Here is a 26,102-nt window from a genome sequence, read left to right on the forward strand (position 1 = left end):
CTTTGAATTTGAACTTATTTAAATCATTGTGAAATCGTGTTTTTTAATGAGCCAAATTTTCATATTGTTATGCACTTATTAACAAAAGATGTATAAATCATTGTAAAATCGTGTTTTTTAATGAGCCAAATTTTCATATTGTTATGCACTTATTAACAAAAGATGTATAAATCATTGTAAAATCGTGTTTTTATAATAAATGGGAAAACCATGATTTTTTTAGCATCCTTTCCACCTTTTTTTGTATTCGTTTTAAACTTTCTTCTTTTCTTTTACCTTTAAAATTTTTATCCCATGCAAGCCACTTCTTCAGATGCTCAAGTTACTCAGAGTGGACAGGCAATTGCAATAAACAACACCACGTGTGCACAACTCATAGAACTTTTTGCCCCTATGCTTGGACCATCCGGTTCAATCAAAGCTTTAGTTAGCGGTGGGCAACAATTGAATTTAACAAAGGATGGCAATTCTCTTTGTAGAGATGTTCAATTCACTCACCCAACTTCTATTCTTATTACTCGGGCGGCAACATCTCTTTACAATTCTATAGGAGATGGAACTATTTCTTTTGTTCTACTTTGTTGTGAATGCTTTACTGAAGCTTATAAACTTATTTGTGATGGATCTTCTATTCCAAATATTATTAATTCTTTACAACTAGCTTTAAAAGATGTTAGTGAATGTTTAAGAGCCAATGCAATTCCTTTAGATGATAAAAATTTACGGGCTCTTGTTCATACATCTTTAAATACAAAAATTAGAAATCCTGATTTCTTAGTTGATATTGTTATAAAAGCTATTGTAAGTATTAGTGCTACTAAAAATTTTGATACAAATATGATTGAAGTTATAAAAATGGAAGAGGGTGATATTAGAGATTCAGAATTTATTGATGGCCTAGTTCTTGATCATGGCCCTCGTCATCATGCTATGCCTACAAGTTTGGAAAACGTTTGTGTTTTAATTATGAATATGTCATTAGAATACGAAAAACCCGAGATCAATGCTGAATTTTTTTATAATTCTGCTGAGCAAAGAGACATGCTTTGTGCTTCAGAAAGAGAATTCATTTCTAAAAAAGCCAAAGATATAGCTTCCTTTGCAATTGAATTACAAAAAGAGGGAAAATCTCTTTTAGTAGTAAGTGAAAAGGGAATTGATCAAATTTCTCTTGAAATATTATCTGAAGCAAATGTTTTGGCTCTTAGGCGGGCTAAAAGGAGAAATCTTGAAAGACTTGTTAATATGTGCGGCGGTAAGATTGTTACACAGATTTCTCAGATCAACAGAGAATGTTTGGGATTTTGTAGAAGTGTTTCCTCAAAAACACTTAATGAAGATTCATACACTACATTGCAAGGAACACCATTAAAGGGCGCTTGTACAATTTTAATAAGAGGGGATGTTGATTACGAAAGATTAAACAGATCTATCCGTGGAACCATAAGCTCGATAGGGATAGCAGTTCAGACAAAATGCTGTATTTATGGTGGAATTCCTATGTATCGTAAAATTGTTAATGTTTTAAAAGATAAAATGAAAGAGGTACATGAATGTGATGTAGCAGGTTATTCTGTACTTTCGAATGCTTTCCAAAATTTAATGAAAGTTTTAATTAAAAATGAAGGCAAAAATATAAATGAAACTTTAGTAAAAATTTTTAGAAATGATGAATTTGAAGAAACTGTCGTTGAAAACATAAAGGTTGTTGGTACTTCAATCAGTAATTCCGTTATAATGGCGATTAATTTATTGATGTGCGATGAAATAATTTTAGCAGGGAAACCTATTAAATCGGAGATGGGAGGAGAAGCTCAATAAATCTTTTTTTATTTAATTTTTATAATTTATTTATTCTAAAAATGCTAATAAAAAATTCTAAGCTGTTCGTAATTAAACATAAGCTAAACCTTTTTGAATTTTATAAAACTTTATTTTTTCGTGGCACAAACTGCCCTATAACTTGTTCTTCTAATCTTTTGAGAAAATAAATCTTGTTTTACTTAATTACATCTACCTGTATTACGTTGTTTTGTAAAGCTATTTATGAAATTTTACAGAAATCTGATTTATACTTTAAAATAGTTTTCCTTACATAAATATAATGATCTGTAATTTGTTTCTTAATTTCTTGGCCACAATCAATATTCAAGTTTTTTAAACGTATAAAAAAACACTCTTGTTTAAAAAGGCTGTTTTTTCATTGAATTATGCTTTAAAAAAAGTCATATTAAGTTGGATATATATATTATACTTAAATAAATACCCATGTTTACCTCAAACTCTTACTTATTATATTTCATACAACTTAATTTTAGTTTTTTTAATAATTCACACATAATTTCAAAAAAAATCTAATTGTTTAGGTTATGTTGTAAGATAAATAGTTTTTTTGCTATAAAAATATTTAAATGCCGCAAATTATAATTTTTATTAAGAAGTCTTTTATTAACTTGCTAAAACAAACTTTATTAGGAACATTGTCATTTATACTCTAGCCGGGACAGTATGGTACTGTCTATAATTAAAAGCCAGCTCAAGGTCAATGGGACACTTAGTCCTAAGGCTAGCCGACTGTCGGCAGAGGGATAGAGATGCTATAGGGGCCCCCAGAGTTTTGTAGGAAACTTCTTTTTTTTGCTGTAGGCAACCACTTTTCAATAAATCCGATTTTTTTTTATACTCTAGCCGGAAACACCCTTTATATGATGAAGCTGTATCTAAAAATACTCCCGTGATCAACCTAATTAAAGTTAATGTTTAAATTGGTCTATCAATCTACATTTAATAGAAAAACTTTGTAAGGAATTAAAATTGGGGCATGAGGCTAGACAAAAGCCACTATAATTATAATTAAATCCTCTTTTCTTGGAGAATGTGCCTTCCCCGATTGAGAATTTCACTTTGACTAAATATCTAAAAAAATTATTTATAAGATTTTAATATAGAAATGGGCAAACGATTTAATCATTAAAACAGTCGGGGTTCTTTAATTTTACTTTCCAGCTCTTTTACTTGTTGCTCATAATCAGCTTGTTTATTTTGAAGTTTATTTAACGAGTCTTGCAATTCTTGATCTTTATTTTCTTCTATAAATTTTTTTATCCTATAATTATCATAAAATTGATTTGTGTTTTTAATAAGTTGATACGAGCAGCTTTCAAATAAAATGCTTTTTATAAATGGAAAATCATTTATACGACTTGGCCCGAAAGTTCCATTTTTAAGCAGTTGTTCTTCTTCAAAACTAATTTCTTCAAATCTATCTTCAGAAAATATCAAAAATGGCCATTCTTCCGCAAAAACCCTTTCACTAAAACAAGTTATTTGATTAGATTTAAGAATGTTTTTAATAACGGATTTAATTTGTGGCACTTGCTCATTGCTTAAAAGATCGGATTTTGCAATTATCGGAATAATTGTACACAAAGGTGTAATTCTTTTTAATGTTTCCATATTAGATGAACTTATAGAAAAAATTGGTTCTAAAAAATAAAAGCAAACATGTATTCTTCCATCCTCTATCATATTTGATGGCAAATCTTTAAATTTCGCATCAAAATCCTTAAATCTAGACTCTATTAACTCTACTATAGGAATATAACAATGACTGTTATCTAATTGATCCCCTATTCCATCAACTTCAATAATATTAAACCGTGTGGTAAATTCATTTTCAACTAATTCTAAACAGGTTGTTTGAATATTACATTTTGATTCTGAATACCAAAAAGGATCATTTGTGCGTTCTTCAAAAGGCTGATTTTTTAAAAGATTTTTCCCAAGAATTTTATTCATAAAAGTTGTTTTACCTAATCCATGTGATCCAATTATCAATATATTCATATCAAATACATGTTTTTTAAACTCACTGTGTAATAAATTTGGTAAATCTGAAACACCGATTTTTTTGTTTTCCATTAGGGTAATTTGAAATCAATTATAAACAATAATGGAGTCAGGAGCAGAATTATCAAATCTAATAAGAGAAGCTAATACAGAATTTTTTAATATAAGCGATGAGCTAGGTATCCAAACAGAAAAACTCAAAGAAGTACAGGTGAAGCTAGGAATTCACAAGCAGACAATAGACAACAATTATATTGTATTAAATCGATTAAAAGAAACAACTAAAATAGATAGAATTATTAAAGCTATTGTTTGTATTATAATAATTTTTTGCGTTTTATTTCTGCCAACTAAATACGCAATCTCTGATTATATACCTAGCAAATTAATCTCAAAGAGTTGGAAATATGTGCCAACGACTCAGGCAACTGATTAAATTTGGCTTTAATTTTTAATTCGGATTTTTAAACTTTTGTGCGTTATAAAACAAGGTTTTTAAGTTAATTTTATGTAAGAAATTTAAATAGAAATTAGCGCCCACTATATTAACGAAAAGAAGTTAAATCAACACAAACTAATTTAATTGGTGATTTGATCTCAACAAAAAACATTTTACATTCGAATAATACAAAAAGGCTAAGTTTTAGAAAATGATAGAAGTAGAATATTTCGGCACCTTAAAAAAGATGTATGCAATAAATTTTTACAAATAAAATATGAAATAAATTTAATCGGCTTTTAATAGAGATATTAATAGGAATGTTTCAAATAAGACATATATTAAAATAAAAGATTTAAATAATAATTTGAATCTGGAATACTTTTAGAATTTCTCAACGCAATATGTATGAAAACAGGGCTTGTTCAATTATATGCCACAGTTTTTTAGAACAAGTTTGAGGTTAAGAAGAGTATTTATTCAAGTATGTTATATATCTAATTTAATATAATTATAATCTGGCTCATAAAATGTGCAAAATATGTTAGAATCATTAAAATTCATTTCTAAAATTTTAAAAAGTATAAACATTACTTTTTCTAGACATTCCACAAATTACAAGCTTGATATAATTTTTTACAGCATTTTAATGCCGTTATTAAAATCCAATATTTTCAGCTTCTCGCGAAAAATGACATTGGTTTGCAATTTTCTATTGCTCTAATGACAGTGTGTTACAGTCTCTAATAAAACTCAAAGTTAAGGTCAATGGGGCATTTAGTCCTAGGACAAGCAGAGAAACACACTAAGAAAACTAACATGTATTAACAACTACAGCTTAAATAAATCCAACATTTTTTTTTAGTCCTAGGACAAGCCGACTTTTGGCAAGAGGTTTTGAGAGCTATAAGGCTTCTGTAGAGTTTTGGGAGAGACCTGAATTTTGCTGCATAATTACTACTTTTAATAAATACCTTTTTTATTGTTCTAATTATTAAAATGCATTTTTGAGGATGGACTTAAAGAGAATTGATTATAATTAATACTTAAATGATTTATCGGCATCAATGGCGTTGAAATTGCTAGATTATAGCAATAATCATTTGTTTTTACATTGATAAAATCAAATTATTGGTTTTTAGGCTGTGCGTACTTATGCTTTAATTTAAAACAGGACTTAAGAGAGCTTATCAATCGTCTGAAGAAGAAGAGGGAAAGAGAAATTAAGGAATCGATAATTTGGGGGCTCGAAATATCTTTTGTAGAAAGCCCTCTTTTAAAATCCAATAATTATTTCAACAATTTATATTCATATGCATTAATTTAAAAAAACATAAACAGTATTAATTACTTATTATTTATTTCAATGCCCCCTTTTTAATAGGAAATTTCAATATAAATGAAAGAATCATTACAAGAATAAAAACTGAGGCAAGAATTGTAGGTCCTGCGATATCATCATACGGCCCTTCATTTTTCTCTCTTATCCATCTTGAACGCCAATAGAACAAATATAAAGCATAAAACGAAAATATAGCAGCAGCACCTATAAACATAACTCCACATAGATAAGCATGTAGATCGCCAAGTCCTATCATTGCAGTACCCACCCCTCCTAAGAAAATAGCGAATTGGATCCAACTTAAAAAAGTTCTTTCATTAGCAAAAAATACTTTTGGTTCAATTCTTACTGGAATAGCAATTTTATATTTTTCATCTACCAAGGGACTTGTATTATAAAAAATTTCACTATCTTCTTGCATGCGAAAATATTCATCTGCATATTGATCTCTAGGTATTCCTTCGTTATTATCTTGATTTTCAATTCCTGCAACTAGTGGATTCCAGCTTGGTGCAATAACAGTTTGAGGATACAAAGTAGAGCAACCCTGTATAAACTTCGAAAAATTATGTACTTTTTCAATTTTAGAGTTTGATAAAAGATTTTCTAACCATTCATTGATTTCAATTGAAGTTATAACACCTTTTAGACCTTTAACTTCTAAAACAGCAAACGGAAACCTAACAATTTCATTATTTGATAAATTTCTAAATGGCCAATCGTAGGCAACATCTGTTCTAGCCCAAGACTTGAGTGGAAAAGAATCAGTTTCAAAATCAAAAGAAGTGCATTCTTTTATCATTACAATATTTGAATCTGAATTAATTATTATTCCAGGATTTTCCGAACTTTCATAAGTTGTTCTTTTAAAGAATGTTCTTACAGTAGGTCTAAGCCTATATGTTTGAATTTTATCTTGAATTTCATTATAAACTTCTCTTTTATTATTTAGTTTTTTCAAAGAACTCCAAATATCATTGCCATTAATGAAGGCCAAAACATACTTTTTAGGAATTCTAATAGTAGAAACTAATTCGTCAGATTTTGTTTTACCACTTTGAATTAATTCACACATAACTGTGTCAGCTTTTTTACCATACCATCTTAATCTAATAAAAAAAGCAGTACTTTCTTTTTCAAGGAATGCTGAATAAAGAGAAAAACTCGTATTATCAAAATAAATCGTTGATACCAATGTATGCTCTTCAGGCTTATCGTTGTAATTGTAAATAGATGGCTTGAAACGTTGAAGAATCTCAGATTTTATATTTAATAAATTTTCTTGAGAAATCCAATACTTTGAAGCATAATTTTGTTTAAAATCCAATTCAGTTTCACCTTCTTTAATGTTTAAAATTAAATCTTTAATCTTATCTAATTGTAAATTTCTTTCTTTTAATTCATTTTTATAATGTTCCATTAAAGAAAACCCTGTAAATTTATCATGCCTTTGAATGATTCGTTTGATAGCCATAATATTTACAGCTAAGAAATCACTTAAATTATAAATTTCACTTTTCAATTTTCCATTAGTATCACTGGAAATAGCAGAATTACATCGTTCTATTAAATCAGCTTCAAGATTGTTTATGTTCATAAAAAACTCTGAGATTTCTTTATTTAATGCTATTTTAAATAAATGCTCATCTTCAGCAAAAAAGTTAGATGATATCATTTTCTTCATTTTTTTATAATCAAATTTCTTTTCTTTAAGTGCCAAATCTTTTAATAATTTATCGATTTTCATATATAATTATTTTACCGTTTTTAAAAATACACGTTAGTTTCATCATTTAAAACAAGTTTCAAATATATTGGTGTCAAACGTCGGTTTAATAAACAAATCATAAAAAGATTTACCATTTACCAATTGACAGTTTTAATCGAATTAATTATAACAGAGCTTTTTCTTTTATTTCATTTAAATAGGCGAAAGAAAAATATCAGTTTAAAAAACAATAAAGAAAAATTTTAATAGAGGTTTTTTACAATAGAAGCATCTTTTATTAGATCAAAGAATTATTAGCCTAAAAAAACATCAATTAAATGACATAGGGGGGAAGTTCGATATTGAAGGATAAACGCAATTTTACATTTAAAAATTTTCTTTCAAAAAGGTTTTTTGCAAATTAGGCTGCTTAAAAACTATCCACGATTTGCGGAATAGACTTATTATTTAACACTCCTAATTTCAAGAAAAGTGTTAATTTGATGTTGAAGTCATTGTTTTGTTCTTGGTGACTTAAGTTTCAAAAGTAAATTTACATATTATATGTTTTTATTTCCCAAACATCATATTTGTTAGCTCAGATATATATCGTTGCCTAATTATAAATAATTCGTCTGTAATTTATGAACAAATAAGTCGAAGATAATTATAATAATGGTTTGTGTTGTGTTGTGCTTCCTCTATTAATATAATCCCTAAATACCCTTAATGATTAAATACTTTAATGATGAAGAGCTTATGCCAACTTCGATGGCACAAGACTGTTTGATTAAATATTTCTAGCTTAAATATCTTTATTTTTACCAAATTTTACAATAAAATAATTTATTAAAAGATGGGTGGGTGTTTTAACACCGTATAATTTCATGTTAGTATGAGACCTATTTTCGTGATAGTATAATTAAAACAAAATGTAATCTTTTATAATTAGATAAGCCCTGAGAATATAAATGTTCACACATAATCTATTTTTTACAAGAATTTGTATTTAATACAAAAATAAAGTTTAAGAAAACTCTCTCTTTAAAAAAACTAAATGTTTTAAAAACTACCCATGTATTTTTGGATTTTAATTTGTGCCCTATGTTGTTATTTAAGAATTAAGTATAGAATTAAACCTTCTAGAATCTGCTTTATACAATGGAAACGCTCTAAAACAACGGAATCAATTTTCGATTCTCTAATAAAACACATAAAATTTCATTCTTGTAAAAAACTTTTAACCGGAGGTAGGAAATTTTTTGAATTAAATATAGATAATGACGTTGTAAACTCACTTATAGAATATAAAATTACAACAGATGACATTCTTTTTATTTTTATAGAGCGTGAAAATCATTTGGAATTAATTCCTGACCTTTCCCCTTTTAAAACAAAATTTTTATATTGGGACAAGAAGGATAGTGGTTTTTTAGATAATTTAATTTATTTAAATGAATCGTATGATAATCTTTTAGCTTTAATTAATTCTCAATAAAAAGGGCATCGTTTTAATATTATTTTAGGTGAATATCAATTAAATAATAGCAAGGTTATTGGAAAGTGTGTTTATTTTTTAAATTTTTATTAAAAAAAAAAGACGTCGTCTTGTTTCATCAAGATGTTATCTACCGTTAATCCTTTTTGCTGCTCTGCACTTATATTTTCCATATCGATCACCAATTTTACGTTTTTGTAAATTTTAAGTGATATGTGATTAAAATGATTTAATATCAATTTATATCCTACCAACAACAAAGATTAAATTATATGGTGTTGTTAGGCTAAACCCCGGAAAACAAAGCTTACAGCTCGATTAGATTTGATCGTTTTTTTTTACAAGCATGTGTCTTTTAAAACCTAATTTATTAAAAGCTGAAATAAATATTTTTATTCCTATATAAATAGCAACATTTAATATTAAGTACCCTTGATTACTTTTTTCGACATTAAATATGTTAAAATTATTGAAAGTAAGAATTAATTATTTAATTAAATTATATATATCCAACTTCAAATGACAATATTCAGGTTTAATTAAATTTTGATAACCCTGAATTACTTTACATTCATTAGAAAATACGAGATTGCTTTATAACTTATAAGGGCAATTCTACATATTTTGGAAACTTTTTTGCACGATTGTATTTTAACGGGTTTCTTTTTTTTTTATTCAAATTTGTTATTGGTTAACTTGTATATTCTGCTTTATTTTTCTTGATTAAGTTGTGTAATGTATCTTCAATATTAATTGATGATACATTTGTTTCAGATGAAATTTAAGAAAGCTCCACCCTCACTTTGTAATGAAAGACACACAAAAAAAAGATACCTTTATAGATTTTTTAAAAGGTATCATTCTTTCGATTTTAGCTCTTATATTAGTACAAATAATTACATTTCTTTTTATAGAAAAAGTATCGAAAAGGCTCTATTACTTCTCATTATTTATTATTTTAATACAATGGGCAGCATTCTTATGTTGTTCTGGTATCTTTGGGAATAACCCAACAGAAAAATATTTTGATATTACAGCTTCCCTTACATATGTAATTACATTAATCCTTAATTATTTAAATATTCATAAGCCCTCTTATCGACAAAAAATTTCTACAATTTTTGCTTTAATTTGGAGCACACGATTAGGTCTGTTTTTATTTTCAAGAATATCAAAAAACAATGGAATAGATGATCGATTTACTAAAATTAAGTCAAGTTTACCGAATTTTTTAATAGCTTGGACAATCCAAGGAATTTGGATCTTCTTTACTGTTCTTTCTATTTTAACTCTTAGTCAAACTTTTGATTCGGATAATTTAAGCCTTTTAAATTATCTTGGCATTTGTTTATGGGTAACTGGGTTTTTAATTGAAACAATAGCTGATTTTCAAAAAACAAATTTTAAAAAGAAATCTTCAAACAAAGAAAAATGGATTTCTAGCGGATTATGGAGTTTATCAAGACATCCCAATTATTTTGGGGAAATAATGTTGTGGTGTGGAATATCATTAATTTGTATTAGCAGTGAAATAAAAAACATAAAACTGCTTGCATCTCCAATATTTGTTGCTATTTTAATTATTTTTATCAGTGGGATTCCAATTTTAGAGAGAAGAGCCGATTCTCGGTTTTCTAATAATAAAGAGTACATTAAATACAAAACATCAACACCCGTTTTGATTCCTTTTATTGGTAGATGTGGAGACGCTAGATTCTAAAGAATAAATCATTTTGAGGTTGTTTGCTTCTATATTTTTTAATTAATTTATGCGTTATGACTGTTATTATTATTAAGAACTGAAAGTGTACAAGAAAGAAAAATAAATTGTTGCTTTATGAAGACTTATTAGTAATAAGGGTAATTTAGTTAATACTATTTTCTTTTCAATCTAAGATGGCACAAGTTCTTCATTTAATTAAAAGATTTAATCATAAAGGGAAATTACTTAAATTAAATTAATAGAGGATTACACAACAACCATTTCAACATTTGCTAATGCGCTATCCTTATCTATATGTATGCAAAAAACAATATTGCTATCAAAAAAATTTAATAAATACTTATGAAAAATATAAATATTAACAAATATTAATATTTAGATTGTTAATTAGCATTTGGTTAAACCCGCCACTTGTTTAGAATATAGTCGAATAAAAATTAAAAAACGCTTAGAATTTAAATCAAAAACAAGAAAGTGCTTCAATATGTCTTGTCAATATATATAGTAAATCAAATTATTATTAGTACCTATTACCAAACTTGCTATATTAAGCCTAGAAGAAAACGAAAAATTTCTAAAATATGATTTATTAAAAAAATGAAATTGATTTTTTGGGGCCAATAATTATATTTTTAATGATTAAAAGGTTTTACAACAACATTTTACTAGAATTTAAAGTTTAAAATGGTGAGCTAAGCTAGATCGAAGCAAACATTTCATCACTGGTTACTAAGAATACTTTCAGAAGCATTTCTTTTGATAAAAGGCGAGGTCACCAAAGTAAGATCCCCGAAAAGAAGATAGCAGAAGTAACCCGGTGTGTCACTAAATGATATAAAATAAATAATTTTACATGCATTCTTATTGTTAACTACCTATTCATATTGTTGCTCTTCTTAAATGGGTTTAAATATTTTCTGTGAATTAAAGAGAATTTTATTAATAATTCTAAGGTATTTAAAAAGTCCAAAAATTCTTCACACTAAAATTAGCTTTAATGGCATCCTACTAATGTATTAAAACGCACTTTTTTTTTAATAATTTTAATTGTATTTTTAAAAATCGAAAAAACTGACAATAATTTTTGTTTATTTAAAACATAAAATATCTCTGGCTATTTTGCCGATTGCTTTGAAATCTTCGTAAATAAATTATAATCGAACTCATCTTCTACTTTTTGTGCAGCTTCTTCGATAAGAATGCCATTTTCTATATTTCCTGTAACCAAAATATATTTAGACTTGTAAGTATCAAAGCTTTTAGGTAAAACACTTTTTTTCCTGCTGGTTCGTAAGAATGGCATAATTTCCATCTATTTTAACAAATTCACCTAGCACACTAACATTTCTATCAATTAAATCTGAAACTAAAGTAATGAACATGGAAAAAGAAAATTATATATAAAATATTCCTGTAAACAAGTATAAAACCTAAGCCAAGTTTATAAGGTTTGGCTCGATTTTTATAAAATAAGTAACAAGTAGTAAATTTAGTAGCAAAAAGGGCACAGATACTAAACTCATAAAGCCAGAAACGTTTAATGTGGGTAGAAGAAATATAATAACACGAATCCTTTGTTTATTTAAGCAAGGCTAGAAAGATGGAACTACTTTGTTTTTTTAAAACTGAAAACAAGCAAAATGGAAAAATTAAGCATCTTGTAATAAATGTTAAAATCTAAGCAAAGTATTTAAAACCTAAAAAAAAGAGCAGAAACAATGATATATTATACACCGCTGAAAGGGGGTTTAAATAATACATGCAGTAGCTCATATAAATCCAAATTGAAGAAATATTTGTTAAATTATGATTAAACACGAAGACTGGAGATTTTATATAACACAATAAACATTTGAGTTCATTTAGGAAGTATAAATGTAATAAAACAAAACGAGCCCTGTGATAATGTAACATTAAAGTGTTTAATATTGATACAAACATGTTTATTAGTAGTTGAAAGACTTTTTTATATAAATAAATGTGATTTTACGATTAACTGCTAGAAAAATAAGATAAAAAGATTGGGATGGCATTAAATGCTTCATTGATAAAAGAATTACCTATAAAGCACTTTATAGTAACAAGGGTTTCTTCATTGCTACTTGAGTTCATAAGTTCTTTTTAAATTATCGAAACAACTTCTTGAATAAGAATATAAAATGTTTAGAATTAATGCTTCTATTATTATATTGTTTTTTTGTGGCCAACAATTCACAAATATAATCAAAACCCATTTTCTTTTTTTTAATTTACTCCTGCTTAATTTTTTTCATTGTTTTTGACATGCTGTCATATTTACAAATCTATTTTTAATTTTAGGAATTTTTGAAATTAATAATTCCTTTCAGATATCGTCTTGTTAAAAAAACAGATAATCTCGCTATTTTTTTATTTCTATTCAACTAATTACTTGGATATTTTTCCTAATGCTATATTAAGTTTTTGGTTATTAAAAATTTTTTATATTTATTAGAAATCAAATTTGAATTACTTTGAAAGAAGAAATATTTATTCTATCATTTAAGATGAAGTGCAAAATTAAAATTTGCTTAAATTGTTCTATCTAATTAATTATTGTATATTTTTCTAAAAACAAGAAATGAAATTGGTGATATTTTTAGCAAATTGAAAATTTGAGGCTGTCATATAAACAGTCTGTGCAAGAATTTTTACTTATGTTTCTGTTTTGTTTGAGTTTTTAATAATGAAAGATTAAAACAAATGATTTCTAATATCATGGAAACTCAAACAAGACAATCAGAATTAAAACATAAAATTAATTACTTTTAACATTTTTTGCTAACCTACACATTGAACAATAATTTCTCAATTCATTTATTATAATTTAAAATACTTTTTTTAAAGCAAGAAAAAAACGAAAATACATTATAAGAAGCGTTATTTGCATTATAAAAAAGTTAATATGAGTTCTCTAGAGATTTATTTATTAAAAAAATTAAGTTAAGAGATAAAAATATATTTAATTCAATTTTTACATTAATTTAATTTGAAAAAAAGGATTTAAAAAAAAAATTCAGTAGTACCCATAATGCTAAGCGCTCTTAAATACATTAGAATGATTCCTTTTCTAATTGACGAAGGAGATTACGAGATAAAAAGTAGAGATTATATAAAAGCTGAAAAATCTGATTATATTCTTTTGTTTGATCTCGATTACTGTCTCTACTATAATGAAGCTGTTAAAAAGGCTGAAAAAGAACACTATGACAATATAGACATTGGATTAGCACTTGATTGGGTTAAAATTAACCCAAGTTATAATAAGGAAAACTTCCCAAGTCGTAGTCAGATGAAATCTGACTGTGGTTCGACTAAAACGTGGATAATAAACTATCTTGGGAAACCGATGAGTTTTGTGGTTGAACAAGATTTTAACAAAGTTCATGATTATATTGAAAAAAGTGAAGAGTTAATTGAGGAGTTGAAATCTTTACAATTTGATAAACATGTTTTTACCAATGCATTTCCTGAAAAAGTAATGAAAGTTCTTAAAAAACTTGAAATTGAAAATCTTTTTCAATATATTTTTTGTTCTGCAGATTGTTATTCAGAAGAAATTGGAATCATTGCTAAGCCTGGCCCTAAGGCTTATAGATTTGTGACTAAACATTTACAAATCAAAGATAGCACTACTGTTGTATTTTTTGATGACAGTTTGAAAAATATTAAAGCAGCTCAATCCGAAGAATTCAAATGGATTACATATCATGTGACTCCAGAAAATGACATTGTGACACGGATTAAGCAATTTAAAAAAGAATATTTAACTGAGAAACAAGCAGATCAATTTGAAAGTTGGGCTGAAATTGAAAAAAAAAGTCCTTTTAAAAAAAAAAATAAAAGAATTAGTCTAATAAAAAAAATTTAAAATTAGTTTTTTTTTTGTGTTTCTTGTCAATAATTAGATTAACATCATTATAAATTACAATTATTTAAGACTTATTTATTTAAAGTATTTAATTATTGCTTGATTAGGCTAATAAAGAAAACAGCTTTTTTATAAGTGTATATTTGGTCTGAGGATTTCACTATGAGGTTCTTGCCACGAGTGGCAACTTGCAAGTCTAGCCAGATGTTATAAAATGTAAACCTATGCCAGAATAAATCAAAATCTCATTGTTCTGATGCGCTTTTTCTAAAAACAATGCTAGATTTGTTTTCTAGCACTAAGTATTTTTGCCGTTTTCTCTTTGTAGACTTTGAAATCTTGCAGCTAAATAGCAGAGATTCTTTTAAATATCTACTACAGTTTGCAGAGATTCTTATAGACTTACCTTGATCTTCCTAGGCAGATGTTTTTGACGAAAAAAAAACATTTCCCTAATAGGGTTATATATGCTCTGGTGACTTTTCAAAAGAGTTTATTTCTTTGCTACTTATTGTTCAGCATGCTATAAAAACAAATCTGTTTTTTTCAAGTTTCTAGACAACTGGCAAGTTGAGATAGCTCAGTGACAAAATAAGACAGTGAGGTACTGTCTATAATTAAACTCCTAGTTAAGGTCAATAGAACATTTAGTTCTAAGGCGAGTCGACTTTCGACAAGAGGTATTGATAGCTATAAGGCTGTGTAGAGTTGTAGGGGTAGCCTGATTTTTGCTGCATTTGTACTACTTTTAATAAATACCATTTTCTTTTAGCTCAGTGACAAAATTAATACTGGGGAAAGAAGGTACGCGGGTTCAAAAACCCCCACAACCCTGCCTCTTCGCGTTACTAAGAAGTCAAGCTGGCACAAGTGGTATCCTCCAAGTAGCAACCTTAAATATATATATATAAAGTTCTCCTTTCTGATGGCCAGATTAGTTTCCCAAAAGCCCGCATAAGGAAGTCCTAAAAAGTCAAAACGAAACAAAACATATACATTAGTCGCTGTAGTATAGGTAATTAGTACAAAAAAAAACAATCTAATTGACCTTAAATAGCAATTGCTCTTAAGAAGAAAAGCAGGGGTAAATGACATTTATATAGCTCAAGAGCAAGTCTGATGTAATTTATAGCAGCTAAATTCTTTTTTCACGCATAGAAATTTTAAATTTTAGCCGTGAGCCCCACTTGGCAGTTTGTTGTGTGAAGCTCTGAATCTGAAAAGCAAAAAGAGCAGGGGAAACGAGGTAAGAACCGAATCCTAGTTTGTTTGATTAAGCTTTTTCTTTAATAACCTGGTGAAAAGCGGAGATTTGTTTGGCATACAGGCTATTTAATCGTTTAAATGACCTGCCGAAGCGTTTTTAATGTTAAAAACTGTCTCTAATTTAAATAAACACCCAACCCGAACTACAGGGATAGAACTTTCCTCATCTTTTCAACTAACCTATGTTTATCTTATACTCCTTATCAAACTTAAATTAATTGAGATATTTGTCACTTTTCAACAAGGGGTTGATTTAAACCAATCAGGGGTTCATATTATAATTTTATAATTAATTTTTTCTCTTTTTAATATAGTATAGAAAATCGAGATTTATAAATTAGTAAGTGCAGCATAGCCCTATTATGCTTGAACAAGAAAATTTAAATTTTTTTGACAAAAATATTGTGACGAGCCAGAATTTTTATTATACATTATTATTTTTACTTGTACCTCTATATATATTTATTTATGTTCAATTCAATAAATTAGAAGCAAAAATTGTCAATCCAAAAGTGAAACGTCTTCAAAGAAGTGACGTTGTGTTGGATATCTTTCTAGGAGTCGTATGCTTTTTCATATTTTTCTATCTTCATAAAATACCGACGTTTTTTTCAATATTCTATTTATTTATATTTATGTTTTTTCAATTTCAACCAAAATATTGTCTGTTTTATATGGGGGGTTCTCTTTATTATACTTTTTAATTTTATTTTTAGAACTTGAAGCATATCACAACTAATTTTATAACTCGTTTTAACAAATAAATTTGTTTTAAAAGATTATTTTGTTTCATTGTTTTTTACGTCCTAATAAGTTTAGTACTATGTTCTTTTATATATATTTACTGCTAATTTTTAATTAGGTCTAATTAATCATAAAAGTCTTGCAAATAATTACAAGTGATTTTTTTTATTGGCACTAAGTTGAATATTTATAAGAAATTGATCGGAATCATGCCTATAGCAAACTATAACATTTAACTGCAAACTTTTATTCCCGAAATCCTTCTCTACATTTAGAGACGAATCGAATGTGTCAATTTTTTTAATAAGCACCAGCTGAGCTCTTTTGGAATTGTTAAATAGAAATATGGGCACCTTGTAAGTAAGCTTTTCCTTGATTATTGGTAAATATTAGTTGCTCTTAAGTTTGGTAGGCCGTAAAGTTTTGTAGTAATTATTTACGAGGCCCATAGTTCCTACTTGAGAGTTGGAGTTTAAAATAGACTTTACACAGACTTTTAAGGATATAAGATTTTACCTTTTATTCTGTGTTCAATGGACTGTGAAAAAGAAAAGTTTATTTATGGGCACGATACCATTCTACATTGGTTTCACATATATATACATATTCTCTCAATAATCAAAGAAAAATAGAGAGTTTTGTCTAAGTAAGTCGATTGATTTGGTTTATTAATCTTCTAAAATTAAAATGGAGTTTGAGCTATCGATTGGCATGTAGGTATTGACATCTATATTAACTGTTGTTTTCTAAAGTTAAATCTTCTTGTTTTAATTAAATGATCACTTCCAAAAAAGTAATTTTTGCGCTTCATTTTCTCTTTTAAATGCCATAAATTTGTTTTTAATAGTGAATTAAAAAAATGGCCTTTTTTTGTCAATTGTGTTTCATTATAATTAATTAAAAAGCCGCATCATAAGAATAATCGCATTTTAAGAAATGATTTGCATTAATAATTAACTAGATCAGACTTAATATATTTAAATTGGCTTGTAGTTGATCAAATCTAATGGTGGTAAAAGAATACAATAAGATATTAAAATGAACATATTGCTATTTAAAACACAAACTATTTTTTAATTTCAGAACACTAATAAAAGATTCAAAACCCCCAATACTTGTCAAAAATACTTTTAATTAATTATCTGAAAACATTAAACGGTAATATTTAGTTTCTATTCTAAAATAGTAAATTTTGTTTTTAATAAATTACACCAAATGTCTAAAAGGTTTTCATAGATAAACTACAATTTTTAATTATTTGAATTTACATCCCTAAAATTCTTTAAAAGTATTATTTATTAAATTTATGCTGTTGAGCGTTGATAATTTAGTTTTAATTAAAATTGTTTATTCAATGATGATCTATTGTCTTAGTAGATCTCCAAAACTAGTGAAAGAAAATTCAAAAAGAAATTAAGGATAAATTCAGGTTGTTACTACTTTAAATATTTATTGGCAAAAGGGGTAAAAATCTTGGCTGATTATGACACAGTTATTTAGCATCAGAATGTTTCTACCCTGGTAGCTAGCAGGTTTTTGCTGATTTTTACTAAGTATAAAAATAAGAAAAGTATTTTATATAATTCGTTTTTATAATTATTTATTTTAATTAAATCCGTATCATTTAAGTCCTGGTGCCCTTACAGCTCTGTAATAAACAGCTGTCCCTGTAGTTTGACTGTTTCTTGTAATTTCGAAAATATCACCAAGTTTTGCACCAAAATATCTACACACCGGGTCAACATCTAAAATAGTTGGTAGATTTGATTTTTCACATTTTGTTAATTTTAAAAAAGTTTCTTGTTCTTCTAAACTCATAATTTTATGTTTTGGAACAAGACAATGCTTTGTTATATTAAATTGTAATTCTTCAATCAAAAAATGTTCAAAATTCATTTTTATACTTTTAATTAGAGCTTTACATGCGGGATTTAATTTGAAAAATGTTACAAGAATGACTGATTCAACTCCTTGTAAACTGTAGTTTGAAGCAAGGGCATCAAGTGATTTTTTTGACAATTTATCTTCATTTGTAAAATGAATAGCACATGATTGTTCTTTATTTGTTACAATAAAATTCAATATATTTGGATTGGTTTTTGAATCAGGATATTGTGCTATAAAAGCTGTGTATGTTAAAACAAGATTTGATGAAACGTATCCTCTGTCTTGCATCATTTCTATAATTGTGTTTCGAGCTAGCCAGAGTTCTCTCATGGGGTAGTAAAAATTTAGTAAAAAATTGGGTTATTTAGACATAAGTTATGTTATTTAAATGATTGTTTAATAGCAAATTATGTCAATAATTTATTTAACACAGAGCTACAATTTTTTTAAAGGAATTAAATTATCGATGTAAGACATTACTTATATGTTATTTAAGGTTGAAAAGTACTTAATATTTAATTTAAAATTAATGTATTGCTACACCAGTAAGAAAAATTACTGCGACAGGTGATGTGTCATGATTTAGACCCAATTATACCATTCTTTTTTCATTGAATTTATGTATCTCATTTAAACAACACTATTGGTGCAACTGGGTGACATTATTACATTGATATTTATTTAAAGGATAAAGTTGTATTGGTTTAATCATAAGGATTTGTAATAAGAAATAATTTTATGGTTTACTTTTAATTTATTGGTTTAATAAAATTGAAAATTATAGTTTATTTATTTTTTTAGTGGTAAAATAGAAGATATGGAGAGTTTATACTTTTATTAAGGTCTACAAATTTGAGTTCAAAGGGTATTTTATAAATAGGTTGACTACTTGATTTATTGAATTTCTTAGCAGTTGGCTTTTTATAAAATTAATAAATTCATTAATTTGAATTATTTATACAACCAGGTTTGCTAAAACTAATTTGATTCCAACAATTAATTCTTATCCTAAATTACACACTGAAATCAAGATCATTATCAATCCTAAATAGTCTATGTTTTTAATAATTAAAATGTAATGTTGATAAGCAAAAAAAATTTCAATAAAGTGTCATCTTGAGATTAAGGGAAAAAGTGTCCAATAAAAATTTTGACATCAAATTAAATTGAAATAAAAGTGATAAAAATTGCTTGTTTCTTGCCAGCAAGAGCAAGCTTAGATGTTAATAAATTATCAAGCAATAAAATTAAATAAATCATAAAAAAATACAAAAAAGCTTTTTTCTCCTTAATATCATAAAATATTGACAAATAAAACAATTAAGTTTTGCCTAAAAAATCTAAAAACAGGATAATGTTTTCACCCCTTTTTATAGTTAAAAACAAAAAAAAAGACCTTGGGGTTAAATGAAAGGTTGTTTACCAATTAAATTGACATTCTTATTTATGGGATTCATTCCGTGTACTTTAGGATACATAAACTCTCAAACCAAGCCAATAAAGTATAAACTCCCTAAACGTTCTAGTAAAACTAACGCAAATTACTTAGATAAAGAAAGCAAAGTTGAGACTACTGAGTATTTAGAAAATTATAATTCAAAAACTAAAAAAGTGCTTTTTGAGAAAAGATGCTTTGAAAATCTTGATTTAACTGAAAAACTGATAGAAGTCGACGTAAATAGCAGAAAACTGGATTTATCACACTTTGATTTGACAACGATACCAAACTTTGTATTTGAATTTATGAGTAATCTTGAAGATTTGGATTCATCTTCTAACGAGTATTTGTGTTTTCAGAAAACGTTTGGCCATTTGCGCAAATCTTTGAAAAAGCTTAAATTATCTGGTTGTGATTTACAAACTACTGATTTAATTTGGATTTGTTCATCATTCGATAACTTAGAAGAATTGGATATTCCAGATAATCCAAATATTTTATTTCTTGAGAATTTTCATTTTGGAAAGCTTAAAAAAACATTGAAAAAACTTAATTTAAGTAAATGCTCAATTACTTTTGATGATTTAAGAAAATTAGACTTTAAATTTTTAGAAGAGTTGAATTTAAGCCATTCAGATTTAAGTAAAATCCCAGACGGGTATATATTTCCATCATTTAATGGAAGTTTAAAAAAGTTAAATGTTGATGCATGTCATTTGACTTATAAAGGCCTGGTTTCACTTACTAGTTTGGAATTGACACATCTTGATGCTTCTTTTAATTGTTTTAATAAAACCGAACTTGAGGAAGGATATGAAGGGGCTAAGAAGTTCATTCAATCTTGGTTTCCAGAAAAATATAATTTAAATGGATTTAAAAAATGGGGTAAAAATGTAAAAAATTATTGGAGGGAATCTGGTAGTCATTTATATAAAGTTTATGTAGCGTCTATGTATTCTAAAGATTATCATCCTGCATGGTTAAACAAGAGTGAAATAGACGAAGATTTTGATTTTAAAAGTTTAAACAAATCATTAGAAGTGCTTTCTCTAAAGTTCTGTAATTTGAACAAAGTAACTCTACAAATTCTTTTGAAAAAGCTTGAGAAACTGGAAATATTAGAGATCAAAGGAAATAAATTGAATGGAATAGATAAAAATTTTGATTTCTATAAACTGAAAAAAACATTGATAGAACTAGACGTTGGATGGTGTGATTTAAACGCTGTATCTTTACAAGGATTTGGCAGATTTAATAAATTAACAACGTTACTCGCAGAAGATAATAATTTTTCAAATCTGAAAGCAATTGAAATAAATTGGAGAGAGTTATCAAGCACATTGAAAAAGTTAGATTTTAGTAATAGCAATTTAGATGCTAATGATCTTGAAACTTTAAGTAATAATTTGAATGTTTTAAAAACTCTAAATATTTCACTTAATAATTTTAAAACACCTATAAAATTGAGTGAAAATTGGAAAACAACACTTTTTGATTTAAATATCGATCAGTGTAAAATAATACTACCTATATTCGAAGAAATTATGGATTTAGGTAACCTTAATATATTATCTGCAAATGATTGTGATTTTCTACATCTTTTTAACAATGCAAAAATAGGTAAAGCAATAAGTTCTTTAAAATCTTTTAAATTTAGTGGATGTTATACAAATTATGCTTTAAAAGCAAATATTCCCGCCTTTAAGTTGACAACTTTAATCATAAGTGATTTTAATTTTTCAAATGATAACACTATTCTAACCTCAGTCTTCTTAGCATCTGAATCAACACTGACTAAGATACAACTTGATAACTGCGGAATAAATGACAAGTTTATGATAGCTATTCTCAAATTGCGTAACCTCGAAGAATTACAAATGAACGAAGTTGATTGTAGAAAGTTAGATCAAAGCATATTTAAAAATCATCCTCTAAAGAACTTAAAGTATCTGAATGCACCATATTCCAATTTTAATAAACACGCAGTAAATGAAATTAAAAAGTGGAATTGCAGACTAAATTTGCTAAGAAAGAGGCATTTTTTCGATAATTAAATTAGGGACTTTCTTTTTTTTCATTTTAAAGTAAATTTTTAATTAAAAAAGAGATAAAAGTTATATTTAAAGCCTAGTGAAGTTCTTATAAACACTTAAGAACTGCTTAAACAAAATCATAATTAAGTGAAAACTAAATGAAAGACTGGTCAAAAAATCAAATGTTAAATCAGTCTCCTTTGTAAACTAAAAAAGAAAATTCACACATTTGATGTTTTCTGAGTAACTCTATTTGATGTTAAAAGCTCCCTCTAATTTAAAATAAATACTTAAGCCGCAGGGTATAAGGAAAGAGTCCTTTACCCTTGGGTCCACATTTGACAATATAAATCACTATACTTAATATGGTTGATTATTAATAATCAAATTATAATTGTTTTTTAAAATAAATTAAAGTTTAATAAAATCAGGCAGATAAACGACTAAGGTAAAATTCTTTATTATTAGAAATGCCATTGTTAAATATTTAAAACACGAAAATTCTATTAATCTTGAAAATAGATCGAATGCCCCCTTTGATTGATTTTGAATACAATAATTATAATTTTTATTCTGTGCCAAGAGCTTTAATTTTTATCATGAAAACAAATTGCAACTCAGCTTTCTTACTTATTTTACACAAGAAAAAACCTGGCTAAGTATTTAGTTGTTTTCTAAGCCATGAAAGCAGCAAGTAACTCAAATATTATTTATTTAGATTATTTTATTTCTTAAAATCGCTTAAGCTCTAAAAATTTTTTACATGTCCTGTTTTTTAAAATTAGAAAGCAAAAGCTGCACACAAATTTTCCCTGTGCAGTCATAAGTAAAAATATTTTTTAAAGCAATTTAAACCCATTAAAGGTGTTATAATGCAAGAGGGCTGTTTTTCTTTGAAGTGATTCATGTTTTGCTTAAAATTTTATATAACAGTTAAAGACGGTTTTTAATTATTTTTAAAGAAATAATGAGGAGTCACTTGCCAATTTGCACTTCTTTTTATTTAGCATGGGCTTCTGAACACACACTATAAATTGGCGTTAAAGCATGATGTTGTTGGTATAATGAAAAGTCGGGTAAAAACTCTAGAAGTTTCAGTAAATTTTTTGAGCCATTCATTCAGACGTGTCAAAAATTGAAAAGAATTACCAGCTTCTAAACAAGAAAAGAAATCTTTATACTTTAATAAACTTCAACCATAATTCTAATCATATATTAATTAAACTTTTGTATTTTTATATTAATTTAGCTACAACGGTAAAATGTATATTTAATCATTAGCACAACTAGGCTATAAAATATTTGTTGTTGTGATATTTAGATCAAAAGCATATAATCTATTGTTTAAAACACAGAATACAAAATTAACTTAATTCAAAAAATTCTGCCCAATTTCGCTTTACACTAAACAATTAATGATAATTCATTGGCCAATAAATTTTTTTTTCCTTTTCTGTTTTATCAGTTTTTAAGATGTGTAATGCCATAATATTCAAAACCAAATTGTAATTTGTTTAATTATATTTCTTTTTTTATCTTTAATAAATATATAGAGTCTATTATAGCTTACATCTTTGACTGCCTCTATACTAGTTTCAACTCGAATTTATACTTTATCATTTGCTATAGATTTCTCTACTAAATAAATATGTTGCTTAAAATTATAAATTCATAACACTAAAAAGGCATCGGATACTGGTATAACACCGTGTTCATGTCGTTTACCTATCACCTGAATAGATTAGAAGCAATAGAACAGTTATTGAGCTATAACATCTTTTTTATGCTAAAATTCATTGTATACCACCACAGAGAGCGTTAACTGATGAAGAATTGTTTGTTAATAATTGGTATAGTTTCATTTAAATGAAGGAATTCAACTGAGCAACAAAATAGAAAAGTAAAAAAGACAGTGACTTTAGAAATCACAAATTTAATAATAGATTGTATAATTAATTAGTAAATAAATTGTTAGGACATATTAGCTTTAATATATTTCAAAATAAATGGTGTTTTCTTTTAAGCAAAGTTTTAAATAGAGCTTTCTCGCATATGTAATTTGCAAAACACTAAAAAGTTAATGATTCAATCTCAAAAAACTATAGTAATTACATCTCTTTTTTCAACATTTAAAATTCTTATCAATATAGTAAAAACGAAAACAATTATTCTTTAGATGCTTATTGATATTAGCACTTAAACGTTTTTTTGTCTATTCTTGACTAAGAATTTACTAAAACAGCTCTTCAGCAAGATATGCAAGTAATAGCTTGTAAATAATTGAAAACATATAAAATACAACATAATGATTATAGCAGCGTACTCTTTAGTTGTTCGGACATCAAAGCATTTTTCGTTACACATTAAGATTTTATGCAGTTAATATTTTTCAAACGGGCTTAATGCGATATATTACACAAGAAGCTGCTGTGAAATAATTTCAAAAGTTAAATATTTTCCTTTAATAAAATTGAAATTTTAGATCTAAGCAACAGTAAAAAAGTTATAATTGAATAATATTAAATTAAACTAATGGCACATTTTGATTCTCACGGGATATTTGAAATTTTAAATCGAATTCGACTTTTTTTAGAAATTTATAATTCATAGAAGAAGAATAGAATAGAATTGAAAAACAAAATAAATGTGTTTTGAACTAAGATGATATGCAGAGTTTAGCTTTTATTAAAACATTTGTTTTTTTTTCAAATTGAACTTGCCAATAGTTTTTCCTTTCTAAAAATCGAAAGAAGAATTTTTTAAAGATTAATACGAATTATGTATAAACAAAACATTTTAACTTGCAGAATAATAAATTTTACTAATGAAAAAGTTCAGCTTCTTAAAATGAGAAATCTTATAATTTTTCTATTTTCAAAAAAATTAAAATACAAAATAAAATTAACAAATTATTGAGAAAGCCAGTTCCAATCTATTTTGTTTCTAAAAGAGAAATTAGCAGAAAATTCTCTTTTAATTTTAAAATAGATTTTTTATAAGTAGATTATGAGAGATGGTCTTCAATTGAGAAATCTTAGAGGGAATGCAATGAAAACGTTTGGACCAAAACGTTCCTTGCCTCAAGTTAGTAAAGTTCGATTTTCAAGTTTAATGTGCTTTCTTTTTCTTCAAAGAAAAAATCTTAATTCTTCAGAGATTAAAAGAAATATCAAACATTGCTTTTGATTTGAGTTGCGATAACAAAATTTATAACGAGTTTTAGTAAACAATAAGATAATAGGATGTTTTTTTAAAAGAAAAGTCACTCCAAAGTATTTCAATCTATTAGGAAGAAAAAAGTAATGAAAAATTATATAATTTGTTTTAAATCTTACTCTACTTGATTTTATTGTGTTTAGAATAGCAAATAAGTTTAATCATTAGTTTCTTATTCAAAAATAAAATATTGATCGAAAGAAAAAGAGACGTGATTGAAAAAATAATGAAAACTTAGCATTATTAAATACATGCTAAGTAGTTTAAAACTCCATTTTCCAAATAATTGCAATATTCTTTTGTTTTCTCCTTTCATTTCATCTTGTCTTTCTTCTTATTTATTAAGTGAAAATTTTTATTAAAATTTTTTAAACACAGTTTAGTATTAAACAAGAAAAGAAAAAAAAAGAAAGAAGAAAATTGTCATCGCTAAACCATTATTATCATAAACTTTGAACAATTAATCAAAAGTGGATTTTGATCTTTCTGTGTCAAGTCCATCAAAAAAAAATATTTAAAAAAAAGCGCATTTAACCCTCATGTTTTGGAGAAACTCTGTAAAAACAGAAAGTATTTTGTTTTTATTTGGAATTGGTGCAATCCTTGCCACATCCAATGTAGAAGAAGAACCGCCGACGCGCCCCGTTAAGTTGAAAGAAAATTTTTGTGGAAAAACTTTTACACTTTGTTTTGATAGCCAAACTGACAACAAGTTTGACAGCTCACACCCGGAAATTAAAGATAAATTACTCATTATCACAAAACTAGAAGTTACCAATGCAAGCATGGAATTCATTCCAGAGTCTATCAGTCAGCTAAAGAACTTAAAAGAAATTTTAATTTCGAAAAACAGCATGACTGAAGAGAATTTTGAGAAAACCATCAGAAATTTACAACCTTTAGAGTTCTTAGAAACATTAAGCTTTTCTGAATGTAAAATTGAGGAAATATTGGATTCACAGAATGTAAAGAAGGAATCTAATAAAATCGAAGAACCAATCAAAGAGGGGCCTAATCTTAAGAGTCTGAAACATTTGAGACTTGAATATTGCGGTCTAACTAAGATTCCG

General features: G+C 26.8%; 1 protein-coding gene across 1 annotated transcript; it reads left to right on the forward strand.

Moving 5' to 3' along the window:
- Positions 1 to 294: 294 nt before the first annotated feature.
- LOC143922075 (T-complex protein 1 subunit zeta-like) lies at positions 295 to 26,102 on the forward strand (the record flags this gene model as incomplete). Its single annotated transcript, XM_077445345.1, has 6 exons — positions 295 to 940; positions 983 to 1,255; positions 14,120 to 14,310; positions 15,221 to 15,332; positions 21,551 to 21,683; positions 25,730 to 26,102. Coding segments are annotated over exons 1-6 (1,728 nt in total), but the record flags the coding sequence as incomplete, so codon positions are not given.

The sequence above is a fragment of the Arctopsyche grandis genome, unplaced genomic scaffold, assembly GCF_051622035.1.
Source record: "Arctopsyche grandis isolate Sample6627 unplaced genomic scaffold, ASM5162203v2 HiC_scaffold_317, whole genome shotgun sequence".
Taxonomy (NCBI): Eukaryota; Metazoa; Arthropoda; class Insecta; order Trichoptera; family Hydropsychidae; genus Arctopsyche; species Arctopsyche grandis.